Source organism: Microcaecilia unicolor, chromosome 1 (genome assembly GCF_901765095.1).
Source record: "Microcaecilia unicolor chromosome 1, aMicUni1.1, whole genome shotgun sequence".
NCBI classification, from domain to species: domain Eukaryota; kingdom Metazoa; phylum Chordata; class Amphibia; order Gymnophiona; family Siphonopidae; genus Microcaecilia; species Microcaecilia unicolor.
The window spans coordinates 723,322,311-723,336,747 of NC_044031.1; the positions used below are offsets into that span (position 1 = coordinate 723,322,311).

The window sequence follows — 14,437 nt, forward strand, 5'->3', positions numbered from 1 at the left end:
GTTCGGCTACTAAAATTCTGGCAACAATTCTATGACAACGAATGGACAACACCAACGGATTCACCCCAATTTCTCCATGATTGGGACAAAAGATGCAGAATCATATTAGACAACATAGCACCACTCCAAACCAGAACCTCACACAGAAAAAACTCTATACCATAGTTTAATGAAGAACTGAAAGAGTTAAAAACACAAGTCGGAAGATTAGAACGAGCATGGAATAAGAAAAAAGACGACTCTGCGCTCAGCGAATGGAAACAACTACAAAGAAAATATAAATACACCATCAGACAGACCAAAAGATCTTACTTTAAAACTAAAATCGGACCAGGCTACAAGGATACACATAAACTCTTCCAACTCGTAAATAATCTACTAAATACCATGCCGATCACTTCTAACAACAGTGATACCCCATCAGCAAACAACTTTGTGAACTACTTCAAAGAGAAAATTATAAAGCTTCGAACTATGATACCCAACAACACAATTGATTATGTAAACCTCCTTGAATGTCTAGACCCAACACATGGGGAATATCCAGCAGACTGATCATGGACCAACTTTGACTCACTATCTACCGAAAACATCTCTCAATCACTCGAAAGATACGCCAAATCGCTATGCAAACTGGACATATGTCCTAGTAATCTGATAAGATCTGCCCCTCAACAATTCATAACAGACCTCACGAGACACCTAAACTACTTACTACATGGTGTAAAAGGATTCCAAGATGGCGTTTTGCACACACGCACCTGAGTGAGCTCCCTGAGGATGCTGTGGACTGTTGCCTCTTGCGGTTCCCTCGTCTCGTCGTTAGCGATGGGAAAGCGGAGGGGGAAGGTGAGGGAGCTTCCCTCGGCTCCTGGGCCTTCATTGGCATTGATGCAATCGATTTTGCAGTTCCCCAGGACGCCGCCGTGACCTCTATGCACGTCGACTCCTTCTGCCACTGTCGACGTGCCGACGTCGATGGGAAGCGGAGATGGGGTTTCTTTGAGCCCCGAAGACCGCAGGGATCCTCCACAGCCAGGAAGTGAATTACTCGCCGCAGCCCAGACAGTATCCGACACCGAAGGGGTAAATTCGGAGCTGACAGAGGGGAGGACAGCGGCGAATTTGAGTGGGACCTCGGACCCTGCGTTTTCGGCCGAATTGGCCTTAAAGGTACTGCCGCAAGGTATTGTCAATAGACTCTCTCGTACCGAGATCCCACCACACTCCCTTTTGCCATCAGGTGGAATAAGCAAGCCCTCTATTGTGACACTGTGGGATATGGTATATAACACCCACTCCTCTATGCAAAGTATGCTAAAAGAAAATACTAATAATATTAAAACTCTTTCAGAAGCAGTTCTGATTCAGGCACAGGTGACAGCACAGCAGTCCTCTAAGATTGAAAAAGTGGATACCAAGATTCAAGAAATGGGATCTTTGGAATCCGCTTTGGTTAAGGACAATAATTTTTTACATAAACGCTTGGAATACCTTGAAAACCAGTCTCAGAGACTTAACCTTCGGTTTCTTAATTTCCCCAAGTCTCCTTTAATTCCTTCAATAGAGATGGTGAAAAAATATATGATTGACATTCTGGGAATGGACAAAGATTCATTGCCTCCCATAACTCGGGCCCATTATATCTGGAATATTAGGGGGACATTGGGAGATCCCCCTAGACGAGAAATGGGTGAAGAAATGAACCTTACTTCCTTCCTGGAAAATTCACTGGATGTGATTACCCACAGGACTACAATGTTAGTCACTTTTGTGCTGGAGCCGGATCGGAATGCTGTGTTAAGACTTTCCCAGAGGCATTTAGATGAACTGTTTATGGGCTCCAAGGTTAGGATTTTTCCTGATCTTTCTAGGCCGACACAAGCAAGATGTAGGGCCTTTTTGGAACTCCGTCCCAGAGTAGAAGCCTTGAAAGCTAATTTTGTTTTACGTTTTCCTTGTATATGTACTGTTCTGCTTGAGAGCAAACAATTTCAATTTGTAGACCCTAAACAGCTTAAAGATTTTCTAGATGCTAGAGCTGAAGTGACTGTTACATGCCCTCCTACACAGCAGGCTGGAGTCTGAATTTAGAGGTAGTAAGTGTGTAATAACAATCTAATATTTTTTGCTTTTTTTCCTTTTCTTTGAATCGCTTTTCTTTAGTTGTGGATGGAAAAAAGTGTTTATTGTTTCCTTATATCACTTTGTGTAAAGAATTTCTTTTGTTATTTGAATGTGAATTGCATAATCACATTGCTGTGTGAATTATTAAATGATTAATAAAGGATAATTAAAAAAATGAAAAAAAAAAACTACTTACTACATAATGGCCTCTTCCCAAAGGATAAGGGAAATATACTACTTACTCCTTTACCTAAGGACGCAAAGAAAAGTACAAATGACTTAACCACCTATCGCCCAGTAGCATCTATCCCGCTGTTAACCTAACTTATGGAAGGCGTAGTGACGAAACAATTCACTAACCACCTAAATAAACACTCAATTCTGCATGAATTGCAATCAGGATTTCGATCGAACTACAGCACAGAAACAGTACTAGTAACTTTAATGAATAAATTTAAACAAACAATTGCAACCGGCAGTAACATACTTCTCTTGCAATTTGACGTCCAGTGCCTTCGACATGGTCAACCATGGCATATTATTACACATCCTGGAATACTTTGGAGTGGTAGGCAATGTTCTTAATTGGTTTAGAGGATTCCTGACAACAAGATCCTACCAAGTAACAACTAACGCGGAGATATCAGCCCCATGGATACCCGAATGCGGGGTTCCCCAAGGATCCCCCCCTATCACCAACCCTCTTTAACCTAATGATGACACCACTAACCAAGCTATTAGACAATCAAAACCTCAACCCATACATATATGCAGACGATGTCACGATTTACATCCCATTCAAACATGACCTAAAGGAAATCTCTAACGAAATCAACTAAAGCTTCCAAATCATGCACTCATGGGCGGATGCATTTCAACTAAAACTCAACGCAGAAAAAACACAATGTCTTACAGTCACCTCACAACACAACATAAATAAATTCACCATCATAACCCCCCAAACTTCTCCCTCCCCGTCTCAAACAATTTGAAAATTCTGGGTGTCACCATTGACCAAAATCTTACACTTGAAAACCACGTGAAGAGTACAACTAAGAAAATGTTCCATTCCATGTGGAAACTCGAAAGAGTAAAACCTTTCTTCCCAAGGGCCATTTTTCGGAACCTGGTAGAGTCAATGGTATTAAGTCACCTGGACTATTGCAAGGCACTTTATGTTGGCTGTAAAGAACAAACCATCAGAAAACTTCAAACAGCCCAGAATACCGCAGCTAGACTCATATTTGGGAAAACAAAATATGAAAGTGCAAAACCCCTGAGAAAGAAATTACATTGGCTCCCACTAAAAGAACGTACCACGTTCAAGATCTGCACGATTGTTCATAAAATCATTTAAGGAGATGCCACAACCTACATGCTAGACCTAATAGACCTACCACCCAGAAACGTTAAAAAAGCTTCCCGCACCTTTCTCGACCTACACTTCCCCAGCTGTAAAGGATTAAAATACAAACTAACAAACGCGACCAGCTTTTCTTATATGGGCACACAGCTGTGGAATGCACTTCCAACTCATAGTAACATAGTAACATAGTAGATGAAGGCAGAAAAAGACCTGCATGGTCCATCCAGTCTGCCCAAGACAAACTCATATGTGTATACCTTACCTTGAATTTGTACCTGTCCTTTTCAGGGCACAGACCATATAAGTATGCCCAGCAGTATTTCCCGCCTCCCAACCACCAGTCCCGCCTCCCATCACCGGCTCTGGTACAGACCTTTAAGTCTGCCCTCCCCTATCCTCGCCTCCCAACCACCACCCCCTCTTCCCCCCACCTGCTCCGCCACCCAAGTTCAGCTAAGCTTCTGAGGATCCATTCCTTCTGCACAGGATTCCTCTATGCATATCCCACGCATGTTTGAACTCCGTTACCGTTTTCATCTCCACCACCTCCCGCGGGAGGGCATTCCAAGCGTCCACCACCCTCTCCGTGAAAAAATACTTCCTGACATCTTTCCTAAGTCTGCCCCCCTTCAATCTCATTTCATGTCCTCTCGTTCTACCGCCTTCCCATCTCCGGAAAAGATTTGTTTGCGGATTAATACCTTTCAAATATTTGAACGTCTGTATCATATCACCCCTGTTCCTCCTTTCCTCCAGGGTGTACATGTTCAGGTCAGCCAGCCTCTCTTCATACGTCTTGGAACGTAAATCCCATACCATCCTCGTAGCTTTTCTTTGCACCGCTTCCATTTTTTTAACATCCTTCGCAAGATACGGCCTCCAAAACTGAACACAATACTCCAGGTGGGGCCTCACCAACGTCTTATACAGGGGCATTAAAACCTCCTTTCTTCTGCTGGTCACTCCTCTCTCTATACAGCCTAGCAATCTTCTAGCTACTGCCACCGCCTTGTCGCACTGTTTCGTCGCCTTCAGGTCCTCAGATACTATCACCCCAAGATCCCTCTCCCCGTCCGTGCCTATCAGACTCTCCCCGCCTAACACATACATCTCCCTTGGATTTCTACTCTCTAAGTGCATCACTTTGCATTTCTTCGCATTGAATTTTAATTGCCAAACGTTAGACCATTCTTCTAGCTTCTTCAGATCTTTTTTCATGTTTTCCACACCCTCCGGGGTGTCCACTCTGTTGGAAATCTTGGTGTCATCCGCAAAAAGGCAAACTTTACCTTGTAACCCTTCGGCAATGTCACTCACAAATATATTGAACAGAATCGGCCCCAGCACCGATCCCTGAGGCACTCCACTACTCACCTTTCCTTCCTCCGCGCGAACTCCATTCACCACCACCCTCTGGCGTCTGTCCGTCAACCAGTTCCTAATCCAGTTCACCACTTCGGGTCCTATCTTCAGGCCGTCTAGTTTATTTAAGAGCCTCCTGTGGGGAACCATGTCGAAAGCCTTGCTGAAATCTAAGTAGATGACGTCCATAGCACGTCCTTAATTTAATTCTCCCGTCACCCAGTCAAAGAATTCAATGAGATTCGTTTGGCACGATTTCCCTTTGGTGAAACCATGTTGTCTCGGATCTTGCAACTTATTGGCTTCCAGGAAATTCACTATCCTTTCCTTCAGCATGGCTTCCATTACTTTTCCAATAACCGAAGTGAGGCTTACCGGCCTGTAGTTTCCAGCTTCTCACTTGAGAATGATCAACGAACTATCTTCCGTAAATCTCTGAAGACTTACCTCTTTGACAAAGCCTACCATGAGAACCCATAGCTAACTATAACACAACACCTTCCAACTTGAGTCAGAATATATCTCTCTACAACTGCTTGATCAAATCCTTTTGTCTTCCTGGACTTCTTTGTAACACCAAATGTATACCTCTTTGTAATGTATCTCTCTACAACTGCTTGATCAAATCCTCTTGTCTTCCTGGACTTCTTTGTAACACCAAATGTATACCTCTTTGTAATGTATCTCTCTACAACTGCATGATCAAATCCTCTTGTCTTCCTGGACTTCTTTGTAACACCAAATGTATACCTCTTTGTAATGTATCTCTCTACAACTGCGTGATCAAATCCTCTTGTCTTCCTGGACTTCTTTGTAACACCAAATGTATACCTCTTTGTAATGTATCGCTCTACAACTGCGTGATCAAATCCTCTTGTCTTCCTGGACTTCTTTGTAACACCAAATGTATACCTCTTTGTAATGTATCGCTCTACAACTGCTTGATCAAATCCTCTTGTCTTCCTGGACTTCTTTGTAACAACAAATGTATACCTCTTTGTAATGTATCGCTCTACAACTGCGTGATCAAATCCTCTTGTCTTCCTGGACTTCTTTGTAACAACAAATGTATATTTCATCCTGGTATGGCGTTGCCACAACAGGTCTTTCTCCATATCATTAAAACATTTATTTTTGCTAACGTTCTGCTTCTCTTGTTGAGTAAATGTTTTTGCATTACTTCAGCAACTGTTTTCTGCTGCTTTGTTATCTAATGAGCTGCACAGAGTTCTGTTAAGGCCCAGCACAATTCTGTACTCTCTATGTTCACCTGCTGGTGGATGGACACAAAGCCACAAGTCCTGTATTCATCTGGTGCTACTAAAGAAAGAAAATTAGCAGGGGTAAGATCTAATTTCTTCCTGTCTGAACAAACAATGTCAAATCCAGTCTCTGTTTATTATATGGATAGTATCAGATTATTCTGTCAGATTTTATGCCCAATACTTTCCAATCTGAATATAGTTGCACCTTCTGAATCTTCAGTGAAGGTTCAGAAAATGCAAATATATTCAAATTGCCTGCATACATCGAAGAGTATTGTGTTTTTAGGACTGACAAAAATCAACACTGGTGGCTTGACTCTGTGAAAATGAATGAAATGTTGCTTGTAGAAAGGTGTGTATAATGAAGTCTCATTTTCCCTTTAGCACACAACAGAACTGTGAAAAGCATTCTATTCATACTCTGTTTTGAAAAGGCTAGAACAACAGAAAATGTCACAACTTCTTTCACATTCTCTGCATGGGAAGGAAATTAACCATTTCTAGTAATGGAATGCCCTGAATGTAGACCTGCATAGGAAACTAATTTAAAAGGTCAATCATTTTAGGATAATTGTTAAATAATTATCACAAGAACAGGTTAAAAGTGATGCTTAATTTTCTTTTCTCTCATATTTGATCAGATGTCCCTGGTAGATTTGGGAAAGAAGCTTCTAGAGGCTGCACGAGCAGGTCAAGATGATGAAGTTCGTGTTTTAATGGCAAATGGAGCACCTTTTACTACAGACTGGGTAACAAAAAATATTTTTTTTAATTTTGAATGATATTTCTGTGATTATTTTTTTCCCCTTGGCATTGCCCACCTGGATATCATACATTTCTTAGGGTGAGGGGTGAATTTGAATATGGTGCTAAATGCCTTGTTTGGGCCACTTTTTTGAGCCTTTGGGTAATTCTTCAGTGAATGACTTGTCACTTAAGACCTTCTTGGTAGTTATGTGCTTAGTGCAGCATATTTCTGAGTTGCATGCTTTGTTGTGCAGAGAGCCTGTCAAGGAACACCTAGGCACCCGCTTGGGGCTAACTCTGTGGCCACTTAGAGGGTCTATCCCCAGCACGTCAGGTCCGCCTGCACTTGGGCATGTGCTACACTAGCACCCTCCTCTCACCGGCTGGGTCTCAACTGCCATTGGGTGAGGCTCCCACTCTCAAGGTATCTCCAGTGAAGTTTAATCTTTTTATTTCCTTTCCTTGAATCCTGCTCGACCAGTCTAGGGCCCACTCGTGAAGCCAGGGATGTATTGCTGAGTGTCTGCTGTATTTAGATTTTTGCTGTCAGTGGTACTGTTGATTGCATAGTTGTTCCTCTGGTTTTATATTTGGTTTGTGTTCCCCATCCCATCGGTTGGGGGGGTGGGCTAAGAGGTTGCCGCCCACATCTGAGAGTTCTTAAAAGTGGGTTCTTTTTTTCTTTCTTGCAAAAAAATGAGTTTATGGACTTCCTTTCTTGTTCCATTGCTGGAGTGGATGGAGCATGTTACTGCAAAACTGTGTTCTCTGCCTTCATCTACTGGGAAGGTAACATAAAAATGTATGGACTGATCTAGCAGGGTTCAAATTCAGGAAATTAACAGGAAAAATTTCACTGTGCTATTCTCCTGTAGCATATCAAAATGCAAAGATATTACTGACTAAAGCATTTTTATTTATAAATAAAATAAGAAGAGGTCACGTGATGACGAGCTCCTAAGCCCTCCACAGCAACTTAAACCATCCAGGTCTGTAATTTAATTTATAGATGTGCCCAGGCTATGTGGGAATGTTTTTGGACTCACAACTTTGGGTAATTTTAGAATTTTTTTCTCTGTGCAATGATATCTACGCCAAGAAAGGAGAAGGAATGAAGCTAAGCACAGAATTCCAAGATGGTGGAGGTGTGTTTGGGAGGAGTGCCATCTGTTCAGCATGGGTGGTGGAAATAGTGGTGGAGGTAAAGCCAACCATTGAGGCCATACAAAATATTGCACACAAAATGGACATTCTGGACGAGTGAACGGCACAGCTGAGGTCCGACTTTGTATCATATTAGCAGAGAGTGTCGGATCTGGAGGACCAGGCGACTCAAATTCCAGAAGCCCAGGCAAGCACGAAAACAAAAATACAGCTCTTGGATGATAAGTTAGATGAGCTGGAGAACCTCTCATGTCGCTGCAACCTTAGGCTTGTGGGGCTCCCAGAATCAATCAAGAATGGTGACTTACGAGGATTTCTGGAGAAGTGGTTACCCCAGTCTCTTCAACTTCAGTCAATGATGGGCTCTGTACAGGTATAGCATGTGCATCACCTGGGATCCAGGAGGCCTTTGTCTTCTTGACCAAGAGTAGTGATTTTTTAATCTATTGAATTATGCCCACAAAATGGAGATACTGTGCACTTTCGAGCTAAGAGATGATTGAATTATAATAACTCAAAAATTCTCTGTTTCCAAGACTTTTCAGCCAAAGTAGCTGCACAGAGGAAGGAATTTTGAGCACCGTATTTTTTTTTTTTTGCATAAAGAACATATACAATTCACATTGCTTTACTTGGCGAGATTGCGCATTCATTGGAGATCCATGACCCAATATTTTTTAGTCAGCATCTGAAGCTCTGAAATATGCGAATCACCTGTCATCTACAGACGACAAGCACAAGACTTGCGAAGAGTCCTGAGGAATCCTAGGACAGTGTCTTGGAGTGACTTTGCTGGTTCTTCTAGTGCATTTTCCTACAGGTTGAATTGTTTAACCACAATTGAACCTCAAACTCATGGAAAGCCAGTAGTTACCATGAGTTTGATGTTAATTTCTGCAAACTGTTTTTAGAACATTTGTGGCATAGCTGAGTGGAATAATTGCCATGTTTGGGTCAACCCTCGGCTGTCAGAGTCTAGCGGTACTTTCGAGGCCCACCTATTTTCTATTTTTTATGTTTGTTTTTCTGGCTGTTGAATAACAAAGATGATTGTTAAACTTAATATGGCCATTTGGATAATTCTGGGTGTGTTTTTGGACAAAGACTCCTATTCAACTATCCTTGTTTATATATCTTCAGGCCAGATGCCAGATGAAGCCATGAGATTATATGATTTTTGAAGTTCTGATGGTTCAGCGTCAAAAGGAAGAAGATAGACCGCTTTTTGGTACTACTGCTCATTGTTGTGAATCAGGTCTAAATTGTTCCCAGATGGTGACACTTTTTAAAATATATACTTATTTCGGTATAATTGTAATGAGCAAGAAACTAGGACTTCTTAAGATGAGTCAACCATTTCAAGCTGTTTAATTCTAATCTAGTTTTGTTACATTGGTATGTATTTGCAAATGTAAAACTATAATATGATATTGGAATATGGGCACTTTTTCCATCTTATATTCTGTACTAGGCTTGTGGGGAGGAGTCCCACAGTGACCTAGTCCCATCGAGGACAGAAATGAAGATAGAAGCGGGATTAGGAGGGGGGGGGGGGGAAGGGTACAGTTTAGAGTAAGGAGGGATACTGCAAAGAGGGCTATAGTAGGCTATTATTTTTAGGCTTTTTTGATATTGGCATGGAGGGGATAGTATGTTTATCATCATTTTTACCTTTGACTGTTAGGAGGAGGCTGCTGGCTGGGACAGTCCTCTACCGGGTGTTAACATCTACTGTGGTTGTTTTCAATCTTTTTTTTTCACCTGGATAAGTTATTAAGCTTACTTCTTGGTCTGTAGGTGTTACCTTGGAATGTACAGGTCTTGAACAGCCAACAGACCGGCCTAGCTTTTTTCTTTTTTACAAGAACCCCATTTGTTCTCAGAGAAACACACATGCTAAATTGAAAAAATGGTGGGTGGGAATGGTCATAGAAGCACCGGCAGTAAAGTGTAAGGTAGGAGTTATTATTTTGACCCATAAGGTTTTAGATGTTATCCTACATCAACATGTGAGTGATCCTCAAGGTAGATTCATATTGGCTTATGTGACTATAGGACATACTGATGTGTTGCTATGTAATGTATATGCCCCAAATGTTTATGATTAGAAGTTTTGTCAACATTTTATAAACATGGTGTTTCATCAATAGAACTTAACCATTCTTTTAGGTGGGGATTTAACATGGTGTACGACCCTTTGATAGATAAATCATAACATCACCATAGAGAGAAAATGATTGTTAATAAGGGGTTACTACTGGTATGTGCTACATTTGATCTTGTTGATGTGTGGAGAGTTTTGTATCCCGGATTATACTCATTTGTTGCGGGTTCATGGCTCACAGTCTCATATTAATTATCTCCTGGTGTCTAGTCTTTATTCTTCAAGGTAAAAAACAGCTGCAATTGGGCTGTAAAACATTTCAGATCATTTCCTTATATGGATGCATTGCATTTGGCTCCCACAACTCAGAGACAGGTTCAGTCGGACTCCTGGTATTATGAACATATATCTCAAAAAAGGACTTTAAAGATTCCAATCAAGGTCATGTCGATAACCCTATTCTTTTTTTTGGGAAACCGCCAAGGCAGTTTTATGAGGAGAAGCCATATCATACACCAATTTCAAACAAACATCTAGAGATAGATATTGAGATTGGAGAAGAGGGTGCAGGAGGACAGAATGCTTTTTGGGCCTCAACAAAAGGCCAGTCTTTTGGCTTCTCAAATGGCTCTTAACAAGCTGGTTCATCAGTGGGCAGCCAAATCAATGGCCTATTACAAATATCAATTTTAAATACGTTGGAAACTTCTGGCAAGAGTATTTAAGACAAGTAAAGTTCCCTCTAATATTCTTCATTTAATAGATGACAGGGGTCAAAGAGCTACAGAGGCAGATGGATTATTGTTAAATGTGCCCATTTCATTAGATGAACTGCACTTGGCCTTAGGGCAAAGCACGATGGATAAGGCTCTGGGGCTGATGGCTTTTTAGAGCTGAATTCTATAAAATTCTCCAGTAAAGAGCTACAGAGGCAGATGGATTATTGTTAAATGTGCCCATTTCATTAGATGAACTGCACTTGGCCTTAGGGCAAAGCACGATGGATAAGGCTCTGGGGCTGATGGCTTTTTAGAGCTGAATTCTATAAAATTCTCCAGTAAAGTATTTCCCCTATTCTAGTATTGTTCTATACTAATAATATAGCACAAGAAAAACTGCCAGACACTTTAGTGTTAGCCCAAATCTTGTTAAAACCAGACAAGGATCCTTCCTGTCCCAACTCCTACAGTCCAATTTTCTTTATTGAATTTTGAAATAAAACTATTTGCCAAAATATTGGCAAATTAGGTTAGCACAGATTCTTTCCTCCTTGATAGCAGAACCACAGGTAGGTTTTGTCTGGGGTCACACTGCACTTAAAAGCATTAGAGCTATTTTAACATCTCTTGAAGTAGTTTACCAATCTTTTGAATATCTGCTATCAGATCTTTGTCTAACTTCTCCGTTTGTGGTGGAGATCTGTAGATAACCCCTGTGTGGATACAGGTTCTGTCTTCTCTTTCCAGGACGATCCATAAAGCTTCTTCCTTTCTGCAGGTTCCCCGCATTTCAGCCGCTCTGATATTGTCTCTCACATACAGCGCCACTCCTCCACCTCTTCGGCCTCTCTATCCTTGGATGTGATGTGACCATACCGGGCTATAATCTTTTTAGGAAGGATAATTATAGCCCGGTATGGGGGGGGGGGGGTTTCCCCCTTTTTCCCACCTAGACTCAACACCTTTGGTGTGTAGGCCTGGTTACTTCTCGGATCCTGTGCTGTTCTTTCTTTTCTACTCCAGTTTGGTTGCAGCCTCTTTGTGTAGAGCATACTGTTTTCTTCGTTAAGGGTCTTGGCAGTCCCTGTGATTCTTTTCTCTCTTCAGAGGGCCGTTTCAGTTTTGAGCGTTAGCCTTCTCTGCCCTCCATTTTAGCTTTTGGGATGGGGGTTGAACTAACTACTCGGACATTGTAAGTATCCTGTCCGAGTGGTGCGATCTCTGGCGCGGCATCGTCAGATATTGCCCTTGGTGCATTGGCACCGAAAAGCTTTATGTATCTCTGCTCAGTGGCGCTTCTCTACATTTTCCTTGTGCACATTCTTTTGTCTAGGTCCCTACCAGTTTTTCACGGGTTTTGTGTTGTGGGATTCCGGCTGTTCACCTATGCCTTTTCGTCATGGTGTGTTTCTTCTTGTAGGCGTGCTGCGTTTGAAGATCCCACCGGACTGGGAGCATCGCTTTGTTACATCCCATTAGTATGGACTGGTCTGGTATAGATGACAAGGAAGGTAAAATTATGTCTTACCTGATAATTTTCTTTATTTTAGTCATACCAGACCAGTCCAGAGACCCTCCCTATCATGATATTGTTCTTTCTCTTTATTGCCTTCTCCTAGCTTGCACGTTTTGTCTCCTGCATGTCAGGAGTCCCAAGACTCCTGACAAAGAAGTTTTCCTGATTGTCAGTTGAGATTTGCCTCCTTTCCGGCATTAACAGCTAACATTTGCTGTTGCTGATTGCATTTTATGGGCACTATTGCTTGGCTATTTAAAATATTGAACATTCCAATTTTCACAATGCCCTTAAGGGTGAAGTACTTGGAACTATTTCTTTTCTCTGTCTCCTTCTGCTAGTGGATGGACATAATCCATTAGTCTGATTGGTCTGGTATGACTAAAGGAAAGAAAAATTATCAGGTAAGACATAATGTTGCCTTCATTCGGAGGCAGCTTTGATAGGGAGGAAAACTGTTTTGAGTGTATGGGTTAACAACACAATTGCCTCTTTTTGGGGCTGGTGTAATCGCTTTCATGCTATGATGATGATGGAAAGTTGCTTCTTCTCATAAAAAGGAAAAATTATTTCTAGGCGTATCTGAAACATACATATTTTCTTTGTCACTGAGAGCTCGAAGTTTGGTTCTTAATAAGCTATACATTTTCGCTAGGGAGGTTAGCATATTTCTGCTTTCCGCCTATGCCAATTAAGTATGTTTTTTTTTTTTTTTGGGGGGGGGGGGGTGTTATGAGTTTTACTTGCACAGACCACTTTCTTACAGTATGGGATTGAGGTTATAAGACTTAAGTTGTTGTCGCTAGCATTCTGGAGGGCTTACAAGCGTCCAAGCTCTTTAGATTCTGCTTGTTCACTTTTCAGATTCTGCTTGTTCGGTTTTGAGATGGTTGTGGGGGAGGGGGTTGATGGCTGAAATATTGGAAAACTTGTACTGCACTGTACTGATTGTTGATTTTGTATTTTTTTGTAACTTGTTCAATAAAAATTGCTTAACATAAAAATAAAATGAAAGTCCTGGGTTGAGGCCAGAGGGAGTTCTCCCTTGTGCTTCAGCCACTATGCAATAAGGTATGCAAGTTCAAGAAGGTTCTGGGTCAGGGACCAAAGGTTCCATGTTGATGATCTGGCACAAAATCACCACAACTGACTTTAGTGTTTGTGCCTGCAAACATTTTTATATCTAAGGAAATGTAAAATGCTGCTTGGTAAGAAAAATGTTAAACATTTTAGTTAATGTCATGTAATAGTAGATGTAAAAAAAAAATAGCCTGGATATATTTTAATGACTTTCTTTAAAAGTTAACATGAAGATATTCATACCAAAGTTAGAAGAAACATAAGTAAAGAAAATACCAGTGCATGTTCATAATCCTAATTTTGTACTGTTGTTTTCTTTTATCTATTTTTGATTATAGCTTGGAACATCTCCACTTCACCTAGCAGCACAATATGGGCACTATTCCACCACAGAAGTATTACTTAGAGCTGGTGTGAGCAGGGATGCAAGAACTAAAGTGGACAGAACTCCATTACATATGGCAGCTTCAGAAGGCCATGCAAGCATTGTGGAAGTGCTTCTCAAGGTAATTACTTACCCTTTATAAATACTTCCCATTCAACCATCTAAATAGAAACTTAGATATTATTAGTGAATCAGTATTAGTGGAGAGTGAATTCAGACCAGTTGTTAGCAAAATATTTCTGCAGTTGTCTGTCTATAACCTTGCTTCTCAACCCTCTCCTGGAGACACACGTGGTCAGTTAGGTTTTCATGATCACTACCATCAATATGCGTGAAAAAAATCTACATATACTGAATACCCATTGTATGTAAATATATCTCATTCATATTCATGGTGGTGATCCTGAAAACCTACAAGCAAAACAGCAAAAGGGTCTCAGGAAAACATAGAGAGACGTAGCAAGCAAAAGGGGGGAAAGTACTACTACTACTACTTAACATTTCTAGAGCGCTACTAGGGTTATGCAGCGCTGTACAGTTTAACAAAGAAGGACAGTCCCTGCTCAAAGGAGCTTACAATCTAAAGGATGAAATGTCAAGTT

General features: G+C 41.2%; 1 protein-coding gene across 2 annotated transcripts in view; it reads left to right on the top strand.

Annotated features, from left to right (window-relative positions):
* Positions 1-6,055: 6,055 nt before the first annotated feature.
* GABPB1 (GA binding protein transcription factor subunit beta 1) overlaps positions 6,056-14,437 on the top strand; it is a 43,977-nt gene continuing 35,595 nt past the window's right edge. The window contains exons 1-3 of one of the 2 annotated variants that reach the window (XM_030189600.1): positions 6,056-6,198; positions 6,762-6,869; positions 13,789-13,956. In XM_030189600.1, coding sequence (XP_030045460.1) covers positions 6,118-6,198; positions 6,762-6,869; positions 13,789-13,956 — 357 coding nt within the window. In that variant the 5' untranslated portion in view covers positions 6,056-6,117. The remainder of the gene's footprint in view (positions 6,199-6,761; positions 6,870-13,788; positions 13,957-14,437) is intronic. The other variant, XM_030189599.1, reaches the window with a different exon arrangement.